Below are 24,843 nucleotides of genomic sequence, written 5' to 3' on the forward strand. Positions count from 1 at the left end.
AGTTCAAAACACTGCCATCAAATCTTCCTGCAGTCATATAAAAACCCAATGTTTGATAAAGACCAATATAGATATTCTTCATTATATGCTATTCCAACATGCAGAATTTCATTACTACTGAGTCTATAAACAAATTTATTAGTATTGTGTGTGTGTGTCCGTGATTAGTGTATAATCCATCAGCATTCTCTTAGAAAGTAATGTCAAAGGAGCAGAATTCAGAGATTAGGGGCAAAACGTTCTGTTTCAGGGACACAGTCATTAGTATTTTGCATCCAGTTCCTGCTCATGACTGCAAAGCAAATGGGATGGCAGTGAGAGAAGGTAGGAAGAGAGAGCTATACAGAGAAGCAGTAAGGATAGATGCGGCAATGGTCTCCTCTGGTTACTGACAGGGCTGATTCTTCCTCTTGGCTGGAAGTAGAAAGTGCTTTTTGTTTGTTCTCTGATTATTTTTAAAGTTACTACTATCCTACTACAGCATTCATCACATATAATCACTCTGAGGATTTAATATGTTGATGACAGAGTTCTGTTATGTGGTTGCAACATTATTCCATGGAAAGTTAAATACGTGCATTCAGAGGCAACAAAAAACTTTTCAATAGAGTGTTATATCATTTGACATCAGTAGTCTACAAACAACTGAACAAAACACAAGGTTGGATTTAAAAATAAGACCTTGGCAATTAATGGCACAACATTCATTTTAAGATCCCAGAAAAGCGAAACTGCAGATGTTTGAAAGATGTGCAATTTTCATCTGCTTTTGACTGTCACTGTAACATCCATGAAATCCCGCCTATGGGTATTTCTTTGAATGCTTGGATCAAGTACTGCAAAGTGCAAGTTAAGTGATAACTGTGCAAAAATAATTACATTTATTCAAGAAGTTAAATTCACTTTAGTTTCATTAAGCTTTTTTATCTTTGCCTGATTTTATGAAACAATTTTCTGTTAATTTGATTCTGAGTAAGTATAAACCATTTACATAGCAAGGTCCAATACTTTCCAGCAAATCAGCATGCCACTGCCACTCACTGTCGAAAAGAAGCATCCGATCTGTACCTGAGGCTACCATGTACCCTTCCCCTCAAGCAGCCTTTAGACCATCACGCTTGAGGTGTGTCAAGGGTGGTTGGGCTGTGGTTGTACTCTGGCTGGGGCTCAACCACATTTATGGTTTGGTATCCAACTAGGCATCAGATTAAGGTCACAGGCTCATCCTGAGCCTTCAAATGAGTGTCACGACCACTACAGATCTTGTGCTGAATCAGATGGCAGACATCTTGGAAAATTACTGAAATCAAAACGAGCTTTGGTGCTACTGCCAATATATTCCCATTTAAAAGTACATAGCTAGAATATTTACTTTATTTCATATATTGTAATCCTAATGACATCGCAGCAGCTGTATACCTAGAGATAGATGTCAGATAAAATTATTTTTTCTATTCTGTATCTAATGAAAGGAGTTCATACATATTGTCTACAAAGAATATCCAAACTAAAGATTGTTGAAAAATCTTCAGGGCGTTGTGGCTAAAATAGTAATGTATTTTTGAAATACAAAATATCTTCTCCTGGATTAAAGTTCTTAAAACATTTTCTAAAAACTATCAATCCTGAAACTTGCCCTAAATTTGTTTTTTATAGAGTGTCTGCTAATTTCTAGTGGAACCAGAAAATCCGAAATCCATTCTGGCCCAAATGGTTTTTTAGCAAATTGTTAATGTACTTCTTCCAGCAAACTTAACCTGAAGTACTAGTGATTATCAAGTAGGATCACTATCCTGGATCTGACATTACCTGGAAGTTGTTTCATAATGTCCTAGTCTTATTCTAAGTTTATATTCTTTGCAAATAAAGACAATGTAATTAAGTTATCAAATAAGGGACTTAAAGTGACAAATGAGAGAAATAAAATAAAAATAAGAATGGAAGCCAGTTCCAATGGAACATAATAGGCTTCTCTGGCTATGTCCCAGTACCAGCGTAAGCGAAGAAGAAATTATTTTCAGGGACAGAGGGGCCAGGAGGAGCAAGTTAAGAACAATACAGATTCCTTACAGCATGGTAGTTGAGAGCACGGGTCTTGGAGTCCATTAGATCAGGGCTCAAATAAAATCACATTTTTTTCCCACTTCATAGATATGTGATCTTAAGCAAATGGATTTTCTCTGAGCCTCAGTTTTCTCATTGAAAAATGTGGGTGACAATATTTACCTCATAGAATTGTGAACATTAAACAGGACAATGTATGGTAATATGCTTAGCAAAGTACTTGGCACTTGATAAAGTCAGTCAATAAACAGTATCAGCTACCATTATTCTTCTTGTTTTCTTTTCATCCATACTTCTTACCTAGCCTATAAAGCGTTTCGTGACCTAAAAATCCCTGCTCACTTCCTTGGGCTCATCTTGTACCATCTTTTCACTGCACTCCAGCCACCTGGTCTTCTTTCTGTTACCTATAAACAAAGCTGATTTAGATCCTGTCTTAGATGTTCTTCCCAGAGATATTACACGATGATTCTTTCTAAGATGACCAGGCCACAGCTTAAATATCACCTCCTGAGAGAAGCCTTCCCTAAGCATCCGTTCTAAGAGAACAAGGGTTATTCTTCAGCAGAACCCTCTGTTTTAATTATCCACAGAGTACATATTCACATCTGATATTTTCTTATTCATTTGTTTCTTTGATTACTGTCTGTCTCACCACACTAGAATATAAATCCAATGAGAACAGAGACTTGCTCACAGCTGTATCTCTAGCACCCAGAACTAGTCCTAAGTACTAGTAAAAAGGAGGAAGGAGGAAGAAAAGCAGGGGTGGAGGAAAGGAGTGGGGGAGAAAGGGAAGGCAAGGGGGCCGAGACTGTAAAAAAGTGAATTTGAGGACCTAAAGGTTATTACAACTTTATGGGGATCTAGTTTTCCATATAAGTGGACAGCAAATGAATTCCTGTACCTAATTACAGTACTCAAAGGCATGAGCTCATGTAAAGGTGATTTTATATATGCATATACATACATAAATCTATATGGGAATGTGTGTGTGTGTATATATATGCAGGTTCACTTATTCCCTTCTCTATTCACTTGCAGATCTTAGGATGAACGCTGAAAGCTAACTGCTAGCCATCTAAGCTCCTACCCATAGGATATATGAACTCATCCACTATTGTTATTCCTCATCTATAAATTAAGTGGTTCACTTCATTCCGTTTTGTCTGTTTTCTGTTATGACTGAATGTGGTTTATCAGACAAAAAGACTATTCAAGAATTCTAATCTGTAGGAATGTTTACTTTTGTTTCTAACAGGGACATGATTTCCCAATTTTGGTATTCTGGCAAATCCTCTTATTTTGCAAAATATAAGCTCAGAATTTCTGCACACTACATTAGTGAGGCTTCATAAGACTTTATCAGCAGCATTTTTATTGGACTTATACCTGATAGTAATATTTCTCTCAGTGTTTTATCAATGGAATGGTAATAGTTCAGACAGAGATGTGCTACCTTTTACATGCTCTAAAGTATTGTAATGTTCAAGAGAAAGGAGTAATTAAAAGCAGCCTGCTGTGTAGCACAGTAAAGAGTGTAATTCTCAACTTAAGTGCCAAATAAGGATGCAATTACTTCAGCAAAGTAAGGTAAAGTCCAAAAATCATCTACATAATGTTTTTTCTTCCACTTCCACACTAGCAATATGTCAATGTAATAAATATATTTCATGATACAAATAGTGAATAGTGAATTATAATGTAAAGGTATTGCTTGGCAGGAGAAGAAAATTGAGTTGTACACATGGTTTGTAAATATTTGAATTGGTTTTTACATGCTAGATTTTTACTTTTCATTTTATTTTCAAGTTCATCATATGGAATTTTAATTTTTATCTAAGAAGACAAAGTTTGTAGTTTGTATCCAATAGTTTTCTCATAATCATATGAATAATTAATAAAATATTTGATAGGAAGTTTGTGTTTCTGGGATTTGATTTCAAGGTTCAAATCCAGATATTTTAAAGAAATAAGATGCATCATCAATGTTAAGGCACTGCTATAAAACACTGTGCCTTCAGAATTTCTTCAAATCTCCTAGCAGAAAGATGGCATTTCTAGTAGTTTTCAGAAGATTCTACTGGTAAAGAAATAAAAAATGAAACTAGTGAAAAATCATTTTGACATCAATATAGAGGTGAGCTGCAATTGTTCACTTGAGCACACATCCCTCTGACATCATCTCTATACTAAGTACGCATGGAAAAAGTAGAAGTTGTCTTCTGACTTTTCCAATTCCAAGTTGTCACTATCATGCCTACTCTAAGACCTGAATTTTGAGGTTCTTGGAGATATGCCAGCCATTCCCAAAGCTAGGGAGAGCAGAAAGACCAAGACAATGAGATCTGACATTCCAAACACAATGCCTATTTTGGAAAAAACAGACAGTGTTGAGGAATCCTATATCACAAGTTCCTTCAGAGCTCATTTAAACAATATAAACCAATAAAGTGACAAGTGGCTGTAGGATACTCCAAATCCTGATGTTAAAAAGAAATGAAGGCTGAGGAGAAAAATATATAGTATTTATCATTCTAGAAAGAATTATGGACAAATCAGCTAAATATTTTTTCACTCCACACAAGGGAACATGTATGTGTGATAAACATACTCTCAAATGAATGAAAGTAATAATGCCTGAGAATAGAAAAGGAAAAAGGCAGCTCCTTGAATCAGGAGCTTTTTAAAGAAATCATTTAAACAATCATCCACAGTAAAATGGATAAATAAAATGTGCTACATTTATAAATGGAATATAACAAAGAAAATGACCAAACTACAACTCCATACAATATGGGTGAATCTTAAAAACAATGTTGAACAAAGTTGCCAGGCACCCAAATACAGCGTATGATTCCACACACGTAGTTCAAAACAGGAAAAAATTATAATATTCAGTAATGCACACTGAGATGGTAAAACTATTAAGAAAAGCCAGGAACTGATTATCATGGAAGTGAGGATAATGGTTGCCTTTGGGGAGAGGGAAACAGTTATGAGTGGGAAAGAGGATGTAGAAGATTTCTGGGGGAACTGGCAACGTTCTATGTCTTTTTTTTTTATAGCTACTCTCAATTAGTTTTATTTTATTTTTTAAATTTATTTTTCTTGGTGAAGTAGATTGGCCCTGAGCTAACATCTGTGCCAATCTTCCTCTATTTTGTATGTGGGTTCCCACCACAACATGGCTGATGAGTGGTGTAGGTCAGTGCCTGGGATCTGAGCCTGCAAACTCCAGGCCACTGAAGCAGAGCATGCGAACTTAACCACTACACCATGGGGCTGGCCCCACTGTTCTATTTCCTGACCTGCATTGTGGTTAATGGGTGTTCACTTCATAATAATTCATTATGCTACACATTTGTCTTCACACTTCGAAGTGTATTATTGTTAATAACTTTTTTGAAGATAAAAAAGAAAGGCTTACCAATAATAATGAATAGTTATTTGTAGTCACTACCTTGCTATAGAGTCTGCATTGCCTTTTAGTATTTAGCCATTTCATATGTGTAAACTTCTTGATCGACAACTAAGGTCTTCCATTTCCCGTGTATTCTCCCACAAAGAGTAACAAAATGCTTCACATGCTTTTTAGGTACACAAAAACAATTTATTTCACCTGGCATTCATTCATCACAGAACTACATGATCATATGTGACAAGTCTAGGGGTCTGGGGACTGAGGTTTTAATCACTGTGTTCTCTGGATCTGTAAGTGGGAATAATCATACTTTGGAGACCTATTAGGAAGATGAATGAGTAATGTGAGCTAGCCACTTCTCAGATGAGGTACCATAGCACACTGCCAAATCTCTACTTATAGCATCTATCACACTGCATTTTTTACCTCCCCTCATCTACCCTAATGAGCTGTGACCATACCTCCAGCACAATGCCTGCCTATAGCAGGGATGAAGTAATAAAAATTGTATTTTTACTATTACCAAGAATATTAATAACATTTATTGAGTGCTTACAATGTGCCAAACTTTGTTCTAAGTACTTTACATGAAGTATTATTTGATTTACTCCTATGACGAAGTTACTATTATCTCCATTTTATAGAGAAACTGAGGCACAGAAAGGTTAAGTCACTTGCCTGAAGTCATACAGATGGAAAGAGGCAGATCTAAGACCTTAACTCAGGTCTACTGATCTTCTGGATTCCTAAGACCATAGTCTTTCCACTAAATCCTGCTGTTCTACTTATCCTGAAGCCTCAAGATAAGTAAAGCCTAACTGAATTTTTTTTTTTAATGCCTGGAACATATGAAAGTGAGAAGCTTGATCTTGGCCCAAATTCCAAGTTTTAAAACAAATCTTGAGATATTCTACCTTCTGGAAATGTTTGTCTATTAAGTTCTGCCATACAGTAGAAGAAATTATTACAATTATAGCCATTATACTAATTTTTGAAATGACTAAATACAGGAAATACATTGAAAAGTCTTAAAAAGCACTGTAATAAAAAGAAAAGAACTATTCTTCAAAACAGAGGTGATGATTAATTTGAACACACATTATATTTAAAGTAATGATGAGAGAAAAATCTTCCAAATTTACCAATAGAATTTAGATAATGAATATGGTAGTAATAAGGTGATTTGAGTTGCATGAAATTCAGTTTCATTACATTCACCTGTGTACTTAGTGAAGCGACAGTCAAATTAAAAACATCCACTCAAATTTAACTTTGCAAGCCTTCCCCTTTGCTATGAAATAATTCTCACACCTGCCTAGGCTACATATCATGTTGACTAAAAGAAGAGACAGCACTAACACCCAGATTCTCCTTTCTAGTTTGTAGGTCACCCAAGAATGCAGTCAACAGAAAGAAAACTTAGACTATGTCCTTCTTGGCATTAGAAGTTAAAGAAGATTTTGGATTCACTCTTAAAAACAAACAAAAAAAGAGGTATGACTCCCAAAATGTGGATTAGGGAGCAAATCAGAGTACAGATTCAAGAAATCAGAAGAATGATTAAGCTCACAAGTCTACTAGTCAGAGAAGTTAATTTCACTCTCATTCACTGAAATACATAGTGACTACTGTTGTAAAATGCTTCTCAGACAGCTTGGATAATTTATAGACAGCTTATTTTAATGTTCCATAACCTACTTGCATGTTTTAAACAAATCAGGTACTTTTTTACCATCCTAGAACAACAAGGAAGAAACAGACACCAATTACCTGTCTCTCTCCTTACACCTCACCCAAGGCAGGGGATTTTTAGGTGCTGAGACTCTGCCTCAAAGGGATATGGCTGCTGTCAGGAAATGACCTCACCAGAATCCAGATTTAGCTGCTGCCTGGCTCCCCATTTTCTGCTGGTTGGTTTGTACTTAAGAGGAAAGTTGTGAGGCATCAGGTTAGTTCTCAAAACATCATCTAAAAAACCAGCAGCCCCTCCTCCTGACCAGGTTAGGCTTCCTACAGGCTTCCCACTCTTAACCTCCTGTCACCAGAAGAAGCAGGTTTACTCACTTAAATGGTCCTTCTCTCCTCTCCTGTTATTTCAGCAGCGGAGGGCTTTTCCTTCCCATTGCCTTTATTAGACCCACACAGAGGGCCTAATTATTGGGCTCAACTACTTTATCTGCTTTAGAGTCCAGTATAATAATAGTAAAATCAGAGCAATTCCTTTTTTTTTTTGAGGAAGATTAGCTCTGAACTAACTGCTGCCAATCTTCCTCTTTTTTTGCTGAGGAAGACTGGCCCTGAGCTAACATCCATGTCCGTCTTCCTCTACTTTTTTTATGTGGGACGCCTACCACAGCATGGCTTGCCAAGTGGTGTCATGTCCGCACCCGGGATCGGAACCAGTGAACCCTGGGCCACCAAAGCGGTACATGTGCACTTAACTGCTGCACCATGGGGCAGCCCCAAAATCAATTCTGTGGCAGATCACCTTACTTCAATAAAGGACTGGGCTGACTGCAGGCTGGGTTGTAGACCTTCTGAGTGCTGTTCTAACCCTTTGGAGGTCTTAAGTGAAAGCCTGGGGTCTTTACCTAGACCATTCCTTCTTAGCAACCTCTGGATTCCAACTTTTAACCTCTGGCCCCAGAAGAGCACCAGAAGCTCTGCTCAGATTCCTAGCCACTGCTGAGAATTAGGCAAACGACCAAGGGTGAAGGGTAGTACCAAATTTTGAGCTCCTCTTTTTGCACTTCTGCTTTCTGGTCCCTCAAGTGCTCACTGACTTCTTAGTTCTCCAATGCCTTCAACTAGATTTTGTTTTGCCCAGTTTTTCTAGTTCTTGGCAGGACTGGTGTACAACAAGCTTATCTACCACTGCCAAAAGCAAAAATTTCCAAAGTTCAATTTTTTTCCATGATAAGACTGAATCTTATCCAAACAAACTATAAAGGCTCACTCATGGGCAACACTGCTTGAGGAACTCAGAAGACCATTTACACATTTAAGAGAAAATATAGATTATTTTTATACACGGTACACTCAATACCAAGATAACAGCAATGTACAAAATAAACAATATTGAAGCATTTTCATAAAAGCTTTTCTCCAAAAATGATTACAAAGAGCATCAGGAAAGTTACTACGTCAAGCACAACTGGGGATTCTGAGACTGCAGGCCCCTACACCGCACAAAGCAAGGACCATGTGGTTTGTGCTCATCTTTTCAAACCAAGGAAGCTGAGATTTCCGTCCATTAGGCTCAGAGGCCGTCACCCACCTAGAGGCCAAGAGTCTAAAGTTCCCCATGCAGCTCTTCTGTTTTCACTAGTTACCAAAGATAGTATATTTTAATACTCTAAGGCAGGGGTCGGCAAATTTTTCTGTAAAGGGCCAGATGGTAAGAATTTCCAGTTTTGTAAGGTTTCTGCTGCAAATACTCAACTCTTGCATGGGCAAAAGTAACCATAGAACATACATAAATGAATCAGTGTGACTGGCTTCCAATAAAATTTTATTTGTGGGCACTGAAATTTGATTTTAATATCACTTTCATTTGTCAGGAAATATTATTCTTTTGGTTGTTTTTTTTCAATCATTAAAAAATTTGTAAAAACCATTTTTAGCTTGTGGGCTATACAAACACCAGCAGTGGACCAGATCTGGCCTACTGGTTATATTTTGCTGATCCTTGCTCAAAAGTACTGTCAGTCCATGAAACTAATCAAGTCCTTGCTCTGACTCTAACATTCATTTGCCCCTCTTCCTAAACCTTTCCAGTGCACCTCTAAGCACAGCGGTTCTCAAACTTTAGCTTGAATCAGAATCACCTGAGGGCTTGTTAAAACACAGACTGGAGGGCCTCACACTCAGGGTTTCTGATTCAGTAAGTCTAGGGTAGGACTAGAGAATTTACATTTCTAAACAAGTGCTAGGTGATGCCAATGCTGCTGGTCCAGGGACCACACCTTATGAATCACTGCTCTAGAACTTTCTCAATATTGTCAGCAAACTCTAGTATACCCTCAGTCTCTTCTCAAAACATTCCCTCTACTCTCTTGATTTAACCGCAATGGATTTGCTATCATTGACATTTCCTCTCCCTCATCCTTCATATCCAATAAAACATGAAGTCATGATTATTTTACCTCCTAAATATATTTTCACCTATCCACTTCTGTCCATCTCCCACCTTACTCCAAGCTACTATCACCTTTTACTTTCAACAGCCATCTGATTGTGCTCCCCACACCTACTCTGCTTCATTCCAAAACATTTTGCAGTATGCATACAGAGTGATCTTTGTGAGATGAAAATCTGATCATGCCACTTGCTTGCTTAAAACCACCCTTCTAAGTCTTTCCAAGGCCCTACAAGATTTGGCCCCTAGCATCTCTTCTGCCTCATCCTCACTTAGTTCTTCTGGAACATACTTGTCCTTAAGCTATTCTGACAATGCTCCTACCTGGCCTTCGTACTTGCTGTTCTCAGCCTGGGATTCCCTTTCTACTTCTCTTCCTATTCAATCAGTCAACGCTATTCATCTTTCACTTCTCAGGCCCAAATCACATCACCAGGAAAGCCATCCCTGACCCTCCCAGACCAGGCCAAGATCCCCTTAACGTGTAATTTTTCTAACCATCCGTCTCCATATTAAAACAATAAAAATAGCTAACACTTATTATACTAGGCACTGTTGTAAGCCCTTCATAAATTTGTTTATTTAATCTTCACAAAATCCCATAGGTAGATGCTACTAGAATTCTCCTCTCTCCTCCTCCTCTTTCTCTCTTTTATTAACTACATGAGGGAACTGAGGCATAAAGAGGTTAAGTAATTCACCTAAATTCAAGCAGCAGTAAGTGGAAGAACCAGAATGCAAATCCAAACTATCTGCCTCCAGACCATAAATACTGCCTCTTGAAAAGTAGAGAACTTCACTAGATTTTAATTTTCATGTGGCCAAGCACCAGGCAGACGGAGTTCACACAGAGTCTGGCACATATTATGAACTCGATTTGTTGAATGAACTGATTGATTATATTCTTAGCAGAATATTATACAATATGCACTAGGCCACATTATTAAGGCTTATTTCAAAAAAGGGTCTACCGCCCTGTCATCGGTCTTAACATAATCCATAAGAGACTCTATCTTTACACGACTGTACTATTGTTACGTGGATCAAGTCCTTTAATCCTTTTCATACCCAATACTTGCATCTGCATGCTAAACCATTTCACCTACTTATATATAAACGTAAGGCAGCACAAACAGAAGATTAAGATATTACCATAATCTACTAAATTTCTGTGACAATTATTTTTAAAGAGGAATAGGTATTTTTGTGGAGTATCTTTATATTCAAAGGGTACACAACAGAACCATGATGGAGGAGTGAAAATGTTGTCTTAAATTACCACTTCATTTTCTTTATTATTGTTTTATTATTTTAAGATGTGATACTCATATCCCTCACAATCCAAACTCTCCCTAACTGAACTCATACTATCCAAACTCAGGAAATGAACAGACAAACTTTTTGAGATGGGGTTGTTTTCTTTTGCTATTCAAGCTTTCATTACTACTCAATAGCCAAAACTTAGGAACCAAACACACGTAGATAATGAGGTATCCCTCACTACACAAACTCAGGAACCAAACAGAATCAGATGGTAAGGAATACCTGAATTTAAATTATTTTGAGATTTCAAATTAAGGAGGGCAAGGCATTTTGATTGGTTGTTTGTCCAAGAGAGGCACAGATTTTTTTAAAAAAAAAAAGGTTGAGAAACATCTAACTAGATTTCAAACCTCCTGGGGAGAGTGATCATATTTCTAAGTCTTTACATCATCCCTGTATTTAGCACATAATAGAAGTCCAATAAAAATTTTGATGAGTGCTTAATGTGTTAATACACAGGTAATGTAGCTTCTACATCCCTGAACTATGGTTTACTCGTACATTCTAAATTTATTTCAAACTACTAATATTTATTTCAAACTAGGATTTAAAAATGTATAGCTTAATTAACAGTTAATGTAACTGGCAACTCATGTTGATTTCCAGGAATTACCTATTCATTAAATCACAGTTAGGTAGTTAAGAACTTTGCCTATGGAATGTGATAAAGCTAGATACTGACTTTGGGTAAGTAACAAACCATGCCAACACTTCAGATTTCTCATTTGCAAAATAAGGATACTATATCTACCACATAGGGTTACTGTGATGATTAAATGCTTCCAAAGTAAAGCAAATAGCATTTCATTAATAAACAAACAAATAAGTATCCAATAAACATTGGCTGCTATATAAGTATTGTTATATATACAAATATAAACATATATCTAACATTATTACTTAATGACTTATTAAAATAGGATGACTATTGTGATTTAGATATAAATAAGACTGAATGCCAAAAGCAAAGATACAATGATGTGTTTTGACAATACACGGCAAGTGGAAAACCAAAATAACAATAAATCTGAATTTTACATATCCTTTCAATGGATAGGTTGTTCAAAGTAGAAAAACAGCTATAAAGATAAATCAGACTGTTTTTTTATTTTTTGTTTTGGTGAGGAAGATTAGCCCTCACCTAACATCTGTTGCCAATCTTCCTCTTTTTGCTTGGGGAAGGTTGTCCCTGAGCTAACACCTGTGCTAATCCTCCTCTATTTTGTATGTGGGATGCCACCACAGCATGGCTTGATGAGTAGTGTGTAGGTCCACATCTGGGATCCGAACCTGCGAACTCCCAGCCACCAAAGCAGAGCAAATGAACTTAACCACTACGCCATGGGGCTGGCCCATTAGAATGTGTTATTTAATAGACATGTTTTAAAACAATCTTGTTAGGAGTCTACTAAACCACACACTCCACAGAAAATCTATTATGTCAGCAACAGAAAAATATATCCACGTAAACAAAAATTATTCTGTACAAAATAAATAATACTGAATCATCTTCCTAAAAACTATCTCTCCAAAAATGAATACAAAAAGCACTAAAGACTATTCCCACAGAGCTAGTCTCTAGAACCTCTAGGCTGAGAGTATTGGGAAGTGATAATAGTTAGTAATACTAAAACAAAAACTGAGAAGTTAGAGAAAATAATTTAAATAGTTTCACAAATTAAACAGAAGGAAAATTCTATGCTTAGAATTGTTATGAAATAATTTTAAGTTTTTCAAAAAATATATTTTAATGGGTCAACTAAAAACCCAAATGTGTAATGGTGCAAACATGTAATGGAGAATTCATAGTTCCATGACTTAGCTTCAATAAGCTGACACTCTTGGACAAACAAGTGTGGATACCTTAGCCTGCCAGTCCAGCTGTGCCCAGAATTATGTTTTTGTGACTTGGGACAGCTCTGACTGCTCAGGTCTCACCCTTCACAGGGTGGGCATTTACTGCTTTAAGACTGCACAGCCCGGCCATATGGTTCTGGCCCACAGTGGCTTTCCTCTCTTTTGGTGGACTACGTTTTGGCACCTTGCCAATGATCTCAGTATTCTATTTACTTTTTTTTTCTGGTTCGGTTTTTCTACTGAGAATAACTGATGATTTTTTTATTGTGGTAAAATATATGTAACATAAACTTTACCATTTTAACTATTTTTAAGTGTATAACTCAGTGCCATTTAAGTATATTCACAATGTTGTACAACTATCACCCATTATACATTTCCAAAACTTTTTCATCATCCCAAACAGAAACATTAAACAGTAACTCTGCCTCTGCCCCTCCCCAACCCCTGGCATCCTTTATTATACTTGCTGTTTCTAAGATTTGCCTATTCTAGGTAACTCATATAAATGGAATCACACAATATTTGTCCTTTTTATTAACTGAAGACTATTCTCAGTTCCATTTACTCTTAAGTGAGCACTGACAACTCATATTGATCTTACTTGACTATAGCATCTGATACAAATAGATTACTGGATTATTAGATTATTCCAACTCTAACATTCATTCGCCCACAGCCAAAAACCTAGTAGACTTCCATAAATTGCTACGCCAGATACAGTATTTGATATGCTTCAAGACAGGATAATTTCAGATGCATGACACACACTCCATGATGCTTTTGATGTTTCTCACTTTTGCCTGTGTGCCTTCAAGATCCTAGAGCTCTGTCCAGCCCCCCAACTCTACTTAAAGGAATGGGTAGAATGCCTATATGCCTATCATTTAAACTAGTGAAACACTTTCACATACCCAATGCCATTCCTATCAAAATTAGAAGTAAGTGAACTTTGTACTTCATGTCTTGTTATTCAGCTTTCTCTCATCTCATAGTGATCCCATGATACCCCCACAGCTCAGAGTCCTCAAAGCCTCTCAATGCCTAAGCAAGCCACCCCCCAGTGAACTACCTCTGGCTTGAGAACTACTTCTTTATGCTAACAGATTTTTAGTTCTCAGCTAGTTGACTTTGGCATGGTAACTGAGAAAGCATTCTAATTAAAATGATTCCCATGAGACTAAAAAAATTTATATGGGAACCAATGTATTAAAGAACTATAAAGAAAACCATGGTGTCAAAAGATAGCAAATTAAGCAAAATGCTTCAGTTCTCAAAAGGACAGGTTTTGCCTACCCTTAGAAAAAGGAGTAATAATCACCAGAATCTAGGTACATTTTTAAAGAAGTCACATTAAAAGATCCTATTTCTCTTAACAGTCACCAGACTGACAGCTGAAGGAATTTTAAAAAGGTGGTATACCAAAATTTGCAAGATATTTGTTGTCATATGATATTCAAGATAAATAAGTAGATTCTCATTTAATTGAAGGATCAAACCCAAACAGTGCTAATCAATGGTCTGAGATCAACTTGTAAGGTATGACATGCCTTGAACCTTACCCAGTCCCCGTTAACACTTACCAGGTAATTTTCATGAAAGAACAAAAATGATTAACTCTACGTAGGTAACAAAGCTAGAAAGGACAGCTAAAATCAGAATTGATATATTTTAAAAGTTTGTAAAAAAGTGAAAGATACAATAAAACATAATGAATTCTTTCATCATTTATAAAACCTTACTGCATTTCAGATCCTGTGGCAGGAAGAGAGAATATGAAAAAAAGTCTCCATTTATAAAAAATATAAAAATTCAGATCTGACCCACAGATTGTCTTATTCTGTCTAATCAGTGTGAGGGTTTTTTAAAATTGTATGAGTTGCCAAAAGTTAAAAATCAAAAGACTTCTCACAAAGATGTGAGAATATCTAACTTCTCTTAAAAAACAAAAATAACTGGAAAAACTACACCAGGGTTCCTATTTAGCAACAACTGGTTGAGCCGAGAGTGGCATTTTGATGGAGTATGTGCTCCACTCCCTTCTATTTACACATACTTGTTTTACTTCACTACTTAACTGATCCCTGCAGGCATCATGGTGTAAAGCATGACAAAGAACTGTCTTGCCAGAAGGACTTTTGTCAACATAGCACAAACAAACTGAAGAAAAGAAATGCAGGGTAAAAGACACAAAAGGATCCCAAGAGAAAATCTCTAGGTATGGCACACCCATGGGGCTGCTGCTTTGGATGGAGGGTTGTAAAGGTCTTAATATACATCTAGAAGTTGTGTCCTCCAGACCACAGGAGGCGGAGAGGATGAAACAGACTCCTGAATAAAGCTGAGAACTTCCAAGAGCTGTTCTGTCCCTTAGGAGGGCGCTAGAAAACTTCACCCACTGGTATGGGATCTCAAGAAAGAGAACTCACCTCTGAGATATAAAAACACTAGATCTGTACCAGACATAGGTATCGAACTTGAAAAACTGCTTTTTCTACTGTCTCATACTATCCACATTTATTAACTGATAGCCTTATGTAAGAATTTTCCCTCATCAACCTGAAAAGTCAGGGTTAAAATTTAATTTTTTCCCTTTTATACCAATTTTCAAAATAAGGAATTGGCATTATAGTAACCTCCAATACTGGCAAACAAATTTTGGGTGAGTTCTGTCCCAGTATTACAAAAGACTTATGGATGTTTTTGTTTGCCCAATGTTAAATCAACTACATTTAATTGATTGTTCTTTTAATTCCACTGTCATTGCAGCTTTTAATTCCAAATTATCCCATAATTAGACAGTGGGACTTCTGTGCTCTTTTAGCACACTAATAGGTTGGTGTTTCAGGGCTTCCTTGCTTTTTGGGACAAGATTATCCCAGCTCATTTTATACTTTCCCTCTCCACATCTGGAATCAGCTGTTTCCCCAAGGCATCTTGGTTTCTTTTAGTGGAGAATGGTAATTAGAGAGGAAGATCTGGGCATTAGGTATATTCACTGCTACTGAGATTAGTCACTGCTTCTGGTCCTTTTCCATGGACAGAATGGGAAATACATTTTTGAAATATCATGAATTCATAATGACAGTACCAATTCAAATTTGACATTACAGGGCTTTTTTCTTAATTTCTTTCATTTTGTATTTGTACTTTCTCTTGTCTGAATATCTTGAGTTCTAATAAATATGCTTACCTGTTTTCATACACAAACATTGAAAAATTTTAGTCACAATTCTAATAATATTACTAATAAAACCACTGAAGAAAGTTCAAGATTTCTTTGCAGTTTTATGTCCTTAACTCACTAAGGATTTCCCATTTTTTTCATATATCACATTTCCAAATGGTCTTGGGTAGATTCTTAGACGTTTATATTCTGTTCTATCCTGATCCATTCTTCTGTCTACGAATAACTGAATTTTAATAGATATGTATAAGTCAAATCAATCTCAAATTAGTTAATGTGGGGAATAGCAGACACATATTTGGATAGAAAAGTCTCTAAGGGTTTATTTTCTCTCTTTCAGTTGTTTATGCAATCATTTTTCAGTTCATACTCTGGCAAAGGAACATGCTTAAAACTTTGAGTTTTGGTTTAAAATTGCAAAAGGAAAAAAATCAATGTTTTGAGAGAATTTGGAACTGAAAAGCATGAATTAGGCATCTAATTCAACTACAAGCAGTATTTTTAGGGATTTTATACCAAAATTTCAGTTCTATAAACTAAAAATGCGTGTACTGTTTTCAATTTTAAAAAATCAAAGAAATATTTAGGTGTGCCAAAGGAGCAAAATTTTCTTTTGTCTACCCTGGAGAACAGTTTAAAATACGAAGAGCTTCCAAAGTAAGCCGCATACAAGGAATACCTGGGTAAACAAACATCACTGATAAATTCAACAGGCATTTCTTGAATAACTTTCCTAAAAGAAGTGATTTGTTTTTTGGGTTAATAAAGATAGCTTTGTTCAGTGTCAACAAATGGCATAAAGTAACTACAGTCATGCATCACTAAATGGAAATCTGTTCTGAGAAATGCATAGTTAGGTGATTCTGTTGTTGTGTGAACATCATACAGCGCACTTACACAAACCTAGATGGCACAGCCTACTACACATCTAGGCTAAATGGTACTAATCTTATGAGACCACTGTTGAATACGTAGACCGTTGTTGACTGAAACATCGTTATGTGGCGCAAGGCTGTATTAAAATGACTGTACAAGTGAATGTCATACATGCTTTAAAAAGCTTTGTAAGTTTTATAATGAATCAACTTGACATGGGGCAATAAAACAACACATACAGACATCAAAACCAACTATGAAAATAATCTTACCACCTCTGAACTTTACCTTCTTAATATATTTCCATTTTGTTTCAAAAATACTAGCTTGGTATTTAAACAAACAGCATGGAAGCTGATAATGTCAAAATACTGTTTTCTAATATATCATATACAAAATAATCTGAAATATTTCATTAGTATTAGAGATTAACATGTAGATTTTCAATAAAATGAAGAAATACTACATATATTTTCAAGGTAGTATTAAAAGCTTTAAAATTTCTCAGACATTTTTAAGATTAGTTTACATTTCAGTAAAAATACATTTGTAAACAGATACCATCATACTTCCATAAGGTTTCCAGGTGAGATATATTTTCTCCTCTAATGTCCTAAAATTAACAGGGCTCTTTGACTATGACCAGGGATGTATGAGAACAATGTTAATTAGCCTACACAATATCACCCAAATGTCAATATTTTAAAATAGACCAGCAGTGAGAATTCCACCTGTGAAATATGCTATATATTTTACCGTTAACAATAAAAATTACAATGTAATTACAGGAGTAGGCAAATACTGAGAAATATTGTTTAAACAGAGCAGTAGTCCTTATTTACTAATAATTTTATAGTATTTACTCCACAAATGATTGTGAATCAAGATTGTAAAGGATGGTAATGAAGCGCAGACTTGTATGGTCTTAATTTCTTTGAAAACTATGTGGTAATTTTTAAGTAGCTGATGATTGCCACGTGGTTTGGAATAAGTATACATAAGTTGACATTGCATTCATTTGAAGCTCAGTTTAAGTATTCTTTGTCCTCTTTATTAAAAAGTATTCCTCCCAGTAGCAGACATTCTAAAGGAAATGTATGGTTGCTTTAGTCCAAATATCTGTTTTGTGTAATTTATTATTTATGTCTTGTTACTTCTGAAAAGGAAAGGCATACATGACAGTCACTAAAATACAGATAAATCATAGAAAAACCTGCTAAAAATCACGTGACCAGTGCAACCTAAAAACTCTATGTAATAACACCATCTAGGGGGCCGGCCCCGTGGCCGAGTGGTTAAGTTCACGGGTTCCGCTGCAGGCGGCCCAGTGTTTCCTCGGTTCGAATCCTGGGCGCGGACATGGCACCACTCACCGAGCCACGCTGAGGCGGCATCCCACATGCCACAACTAGAAGGACCCACAACTAACAATATACAACTATGTACCGGGGAGCCTTGGGGAAAAAAAGGAAAAAAAAACCCCCACCATTCAAAGAAAGAAAAGTAAACAGGACCTATGTAACGAAAGGAAGAATGACAGCTGTGACAGAAAACTAGGCTAAGGAAAATGGTTGCATTTGGACACAAAACTCAGCTTCGAGCTTCCTGGCAGCCAGTGCTTTTTGCAGATATATCTCTGTCTAGGAAATGTATCACATGATGTTCTTATTTGCAGAAATGGGTAGTATTTAAGAACCCAGGAGACCACTTCTATGTGCCAACCAAATGTATTTCACTAAAGCTTGAAATCACTTTGATAATTTTAGAGAAAACCAACACTTCATCAAGATTCCTTTGGCACTTTTAAAAAGTGATGACAGGTGTACATGCTGTTAGCTCTGCACAAATACAGCTATTCTGCATTTTGTTATACAGGTGATAAAGCATCTATTCTTAAGTAGAGATTTGAGAAAAAGATTAGGAAAAGTGTGATGCTGGCGATTTATTCCTGTTTCTCCTTACCCCAACCTGCAGGTCCCCCCCTTACCTGTGTGCTGGTGCTGTTCTGCAGTACTGAACAGATATAGTTTCAGCCTTAATCTGAAGTAAGTAACAGCCCTGGAAGGCTCTCTGAGACTAGTGTTTTTTAACTGGTCCAGGGGTAGGTATCCTGGAGGGATACCGAATGCAGAGGGTCCTGAGCTTCCAGAGCTTTGAAGAAAAAGTTCTTTTTCAGTTTAAATATTTTTCAACTCCCATACCTAACCCCTCTCTTGGTTAGCAATGCTCATCAAATGTAATATTTATCTCTGTCCCTTTGGAAGACCAAAATCCTGAGGGAGTACGTTATAGGACATCTGAGTGACCAGCCTTGCATATTTTCTTTTCTTGGAGAACTGTGGGAGTTATTAGGGCTAAAAAGAGATTCTGATGTTCCAGATCTGTGATGAGGAGGGGGAACCTTAGCAAAGGTCTTCTGGCACAAAATCACAACACCTGCTTATATGACTCTTTTTTTCACCTGCAAGAGAAAAAATTAAGATGACCCTATAAAGCTTCCCAAGCATCTGTTTTGATTAGAGCAGTGAGAGTGGCGAATGACAGTATTAAAATTACTTGGAACTATTTATAATCCTGCATTTTACTATTGTTAGTAATAGTAGTGAGTAATGGTAGGAGCAGTAGCATCTAGCAGTAGATACTTTGCAGTTTACAAAGGGTTTAGTTTACTCTGTGTATGTACCTGTGTATATATATAATGTCACTTAATACTCCTAATAACTGAGAGATGTATTTATCACCTCATTTAACAGATTTAAGCCAGAATAAATCAAAGCTTATAAAGGTTAACTAGCTTTAGACAACATACCTACTAGAACCTGAGACCCCAGTTCAAATCCTAAGACTTCAAATCTCATTTTCTTTCAACTGTATCATCTGTTACACTAAAAGTTTCACTTGCTGGTGCATTTGGTCCACTCAGAAAGAGCAACATTAACTACATTCTTCATGTTGCTTAGAAAAGAAACAGGTTCCAGCCCTACTCAAGGCTTAAATTAAAATGTGCACTATCACTAGTATCAAACCATTTTAGTAATAAAATAGTATGAATTTTCTTTTGAAAATAGGTTTAAAAGGCTTCTTCATCTTTATTCTAATACAACTTACTAGTATTTTTGCAGTGAGTATTTTTCCTGTTTTTGTTTTTTGAGATTATGAGGAAGGCTTTTAAGAATCTCCTTATCCTGCTATGTCTTTGAGCCTTCAAGACCTCTTCTCCTCTCAGTATTTAAATATCCTATACTTAAGTATCAGTGGTACCTACTTAGAGAAGATTTCGGTGTACAAAAAAAGACCAAAATATTCGTTTCACCCTCTTTAATGACCAAAATTTCCAAAGAAAACAAAATATGGTAACTGAAACTATAACTTGAATATCTGTCAAATCATGCAGAATGAATTTTGAACAGGGATACATTTTAAATAAGAATTCAAATAAGAGAATAATAGCAAACATTCAACAAACTGTGTTAGCATTATTTTTGTGCTAATTAAAAATCAAACATATTGTTTTTCTTTCTGCTAAGGTGATATTTTTGAAATCTCCAGGAGCAGCCCTTATAATGTCTTTTTCTGGACAAGAGCACATTTAGCCACAGGCTCAGGAATGAGGCACTTAGTTGGATGGTTAAGCAGGAGATCAGCTATTGAGATGTGAATTATCCAGATTAGTTGTCTCTTCTGTTTAAAATTTGGCTAATTTGTCAGTTTTTTCTTTGACTTCCTGTAGAAAGCTTTATATTTATGATGTAATCATAATCACTTTCACCATAAGGACTTTGATTATGTGCAGATTTGAGAGAAACAAGGCTTTAGGGCCTTAAAAGTCCTAGCAAATACATACATAAATGAGTACCATTCTTAAATACAAGGATTGGTTTTCCAGATGTATGGATTCTCTAGGCATCTTTCTTCCTTCTTTGTTGTGCTTTAAATAAACGGGTCGTTTTGTGGTTCTCAAATATATTTCCTTAAGGGTTTGGTGAATCCTTGGAGTTTGAAGAGAGAAGAATTTGACCACCAATTAAGAAGAAAATAAAAAGGAAAAAAATTTGGAGAGACTGACTCTGGTTTTCAAGGATCTAGTCTACTTCTGCCCTTCCTTTCTATTGATTCACAGAGAAAGATTTATTTTGACCAAATAACAGACATGTTAGGCTTTTTGGCAGTAGATTTCTGAAGTAATATAAACTATAATACTATTTCTTAGATCAGCAGACTAATACAGACCATCATTTCATGGGAGTGTTAACGGATGTCACCAGAAATTTGGTTCCATCTTCAAAAAGCTGAGATACAGGGAGTTAAATTGAAACAGACGTCATTACCCATGAACTTTTTAGAGACATATATGCTAAAGTTTATTGAAAGGATATGGTATAAAGCATTTTTTAAAAATTCACTTCACCATGGAATCTTTTTTAACGGAGTATTGATTAACCTCTTACAGATTGGGAAAATGCTGACTTTTAAGCCAATTTTTTAAAAAATAATGCTATAAAACCCCAACTATTTGTTTGAAATATAAATCACTTTGGAGTGAAATATAAATCACAATTGAGTCAATCTCAAATTTTCAAACTTTGTATTTAAGAATTACATTAAAAACAGTTTGTACATGTCAACCTGCAGGTCAGCTCATTGGTAAACTGGCAAACAGAATGTACTTAAACACTAAGAAAAAGTTTGATGTAAAGTTTACAAACGAGGTTTAAAATACACAGCAAACGTGTGTACATATGTATTTCATATAATGCTTTGTGAAAAACTGCATGTTTATTAAAAATGCATAAATCCAATTATTACCCATAATCAATAAAATTAACCAAAAATCACAAAAGAAACCCCCCCATACGCAGTTTATAGTATTTTTTTTTTTGTGGGGCAAATGAATTAAATACTTTAAATGGGGAAAAAGTAGAAAATTTTTATAAAATTAACAAATCATTTTAATTTTGAATATATAGGAAGTATTTTAGTTTTAAACTAGGTGAATTCACCAATAACTTTTATTCAAAACATTGGCTTGGAAGGTGAATTTTTTTAAGTGAAATAAAGATTTGATTTCTTTCTTTTAAAATTTAAACAAATGCCCACATGTAGTAGTCACATATATTTGAAATAAAGCTCCTTCATAAAACACTAAAGCTAGATTTTGTTTATGGATCCTTTTAAGTATATTTACCTTTAAGACTGTTATAATTTGATATTTTATTTCATTAATAAAAGCCAAGTCAGTTTTGTCCTAAGTATTCTGTGCCTTTATGGGAATCATGATTAATTTTGAATAAAACTTTTTTAGACACTTTAGAAAGAAAATAGTGTCAATTAAAAAAATCATCTGATTCTGGAGATGGATGGTGGTAATATCTGCACAACAATGTGAATGTACTTAATGCCATGGAACTGCACACTTAAAAACAATCAAAACAGCAAATGTTGTTATGTATATTTTACAACAATTAAAAAAATAAAAATTCTTTTATAATTGGATACTTTTTATTAGAGAAGACTTAGAAGATAGTGAAAAACTCAAAAAAAAAAAAACCACCGTTATGAACAATTTGATGTATCTAGACTTTCAGTTTCACTTTTACTTGTTTTAGTGATTACACGTATATTTTAAACCTTGAAATAATCTTTCAATGATTTAAAAATTATTTAGAGATCATTAGGCTTGCTTTCAGCTTATATTTTACACTTAGCTTTAATCCACAGTAAATATCTATAGTAATAACATCAAGTGTAGTAAAACCTTGTCACTTGAAGCTCATTATCTTTACTTGTTTTACATTTGAGTGAAATAAAAGTGAATGTGTAGTTTGCTTATTATTAACAAAGCAAAATATATTAATGCATTTTCAACTTTGAGAGTATTTTGTAAAATTAAATTTAATAAATTATTGTTTTATTCAAACGTCACAATAATTATTATGAACAGGGTAAAAGGTACAAACATTTGACTTAGTTCTTCTTCACTCAAAAAATCAGTTACATAGTAGGTAGCATAACCCTCTGTGATGCCTCAAGATATCAAATACTGTATCATTCACAGTCATCAGTGCCTAAAGCAGGTCTGTGTCTTTCTCTCGTATGTGCTGTGCTCTTGAGAAAGTGTCTCATTTTCACTTATTAGTAAAAGTGAGAGAGGAACATTGTTTTTTTATTTCTATAAGAATTAATATTGTTTAGCTTTTATGTCATTATTTTGAAATCACAAGTTTGCTAATATGTTTGTTTAGGTATTCCAAGATGCAGGAAAACAATAATTGTATGAAAAAGAAAAAAAAAAAAAGGGAAGGAAAAAAACCAGTTGCAATGAACTATATTCCTTCTCATAAGTCACTCCTTGAGAAATGAAGTAGGATTCTGATTTCATAAGTATCTTTCCCAAATTCCTACAAATTAAATTATTTTGATGGGAAAATATATTTAGAGACCCATTTATGCTCAGTCATGGTTTTCTTTAATCACATGACAGTAAAACCTCTGCCAAAAATCTACTGAACTGGGAATACAAAATCAATGGCCGTGACAAAACATCTCAAAATTTCCAATCACCATCTCATTTAAACAGATTGGTCTTTGTATTAGTGTTTAAGCCAACATAAATTATCTTGAATGTAAAACTGCAGCAAGTACACAAAGCAGGCCAACCTACATATAGCCATGTGTCACTTAACAGTGGCGATACGTTCTGAGAAATGCATCATTAGGCAATTTCGTCCTTGTGAGAACGCCACAGAGTGTACTTACACAACCCTGGATGATATAGCCTACTACACACCCAGGCTATATAGTGTAGCCTATTGTTCGTAGGCTACAAACCTGTACAGCAGGTTACTGTACTGACTACTGTAGGCAATTGTAAGACAATGGTATTTGTGTATCTAAACACAGAAAAGGTACAACAAAAATACAGTATAAAAGATAAGAAATGGTATACCTGTGTAGGGCACTTACCGTGAATGGAGCCTGCAGGACTGGAAGTTGCTCTGGGGGAGTCAGTGAGTGAGTGGTGAGTGAATGTGAAGGCCTAGGACACTACTGGACACACTGTAGACTTTATAAATGCTGTACACTTAGGCTACACTAAATTTATAAAAAATACTTTTCTTTCTGCAATAATAAACTTAGTTTACTGTCACTTTTTTACTTCATAAACCTTTTTAATTGTTTTTAACTTTTTGACTCTGGTAATTAATACTTAGTTTAAAACACAAACAAAATACAGCTGTACAAAAGTATTTTCTTTATATCCATATTCTACAAGCTTTTCTCTATTTTTAAATTTTTAATTTTTTTTTTACTTTTTAAACCTTTTTGTTAAAAACTAACACACAAACACACATTATAATAGGCCTATACAGGGTCAGGATCATCACTGTCTTCCACCGCCACATCTTGTCCCACTCGAAAGTCTTCAAGGGCAATAACATGCATGGAGCTGTCATCTCCTATGACAACAATGCCTTCTTCTGGAATATCTCCCTTAAGGACCTGCATGAGGCTCTTCCTGAGGAGTTGTCACTCTTTTCAGAAATATGTCCATGGTGGTTTGCTTGGTTTATTTCTTTCATCATAGATTTGCTTGTAGGCAGAGAATGCACCATGAACATTCTTTTCTATTAATGAAAACTTTTCTGTGTTGGAGTCCATGTTTTCAAACTTGACGTCTGCAAAAGCTTCTGCTAAACTGAATTTTCTTGAGGGTTCTCCTTCTGTTTCTTCTCTTGCAGTTTCTTTTTCTCTTGCCCCTTCTCCAGCTTTGCAACATTATGATGGCTATGACATCACTAGGCAACATGAAATTTTCAGCTCTGATTATAATCTCAGGGGACCACCGTCGTATACACGGTCCATCGTTGATCGGAATTGTCTTTATGCAGCACGTGACTGTATTGAATATCTTGAAGCAGCTGGATTTAAAATAAGTTATGGTTAGCAAAATCTAATAAACTTCTGAGGGAGGAA

At 35.5% G+C, this 24,843-nt stretch overlaps 1 protein-coding gene across 8 annotated transcripts in view; it reads right to left on the reverse strand.

Annotated features, from left to right (window-relative positions):
• LOC103555851 (ubiquitin-conjugating enzyme E2 E2) overlaps positions 1-24,843 on the reverse strand; it is a 343,281-nt gene that overhangs the window by 174,663 nt on the left and 143,775 nt on the right. Inside the window, exon 4 of one of the 8 annotated variants that reach the window (XM_070577490.1) lies at positions 21,204-24,788. The exons of the other annotated variants lie outside the window; for them this stretch is intronic. Within the exon in view, the coding sequence (XP_070433591.1) occupies positions 24,751-24,788 (38 nt within the window). The 3' untranslated portion in view covers positions 21,204-24,750. Of the gene's footprint in view, positions 1-21,203; positions 24,789-24,843 lie in introns of those variants that run through there. 8 annotated transcript variants of the gene reach the window in all.

This window comes from Equus przewalskii, chromosome 15 (genome assembly GCF_037783145.1).
Source record: "Equus przewalskii isolate Varuska chromosome 15, EquPr2, whole genome shotgun sequence".
In the NCBI taxonomy this organism is placed as follows: Eukaryota; Metazoa; Chordata; class Mammalia; order Perissodactyla; family Equidae; genus Equus; species Equus przewalskii.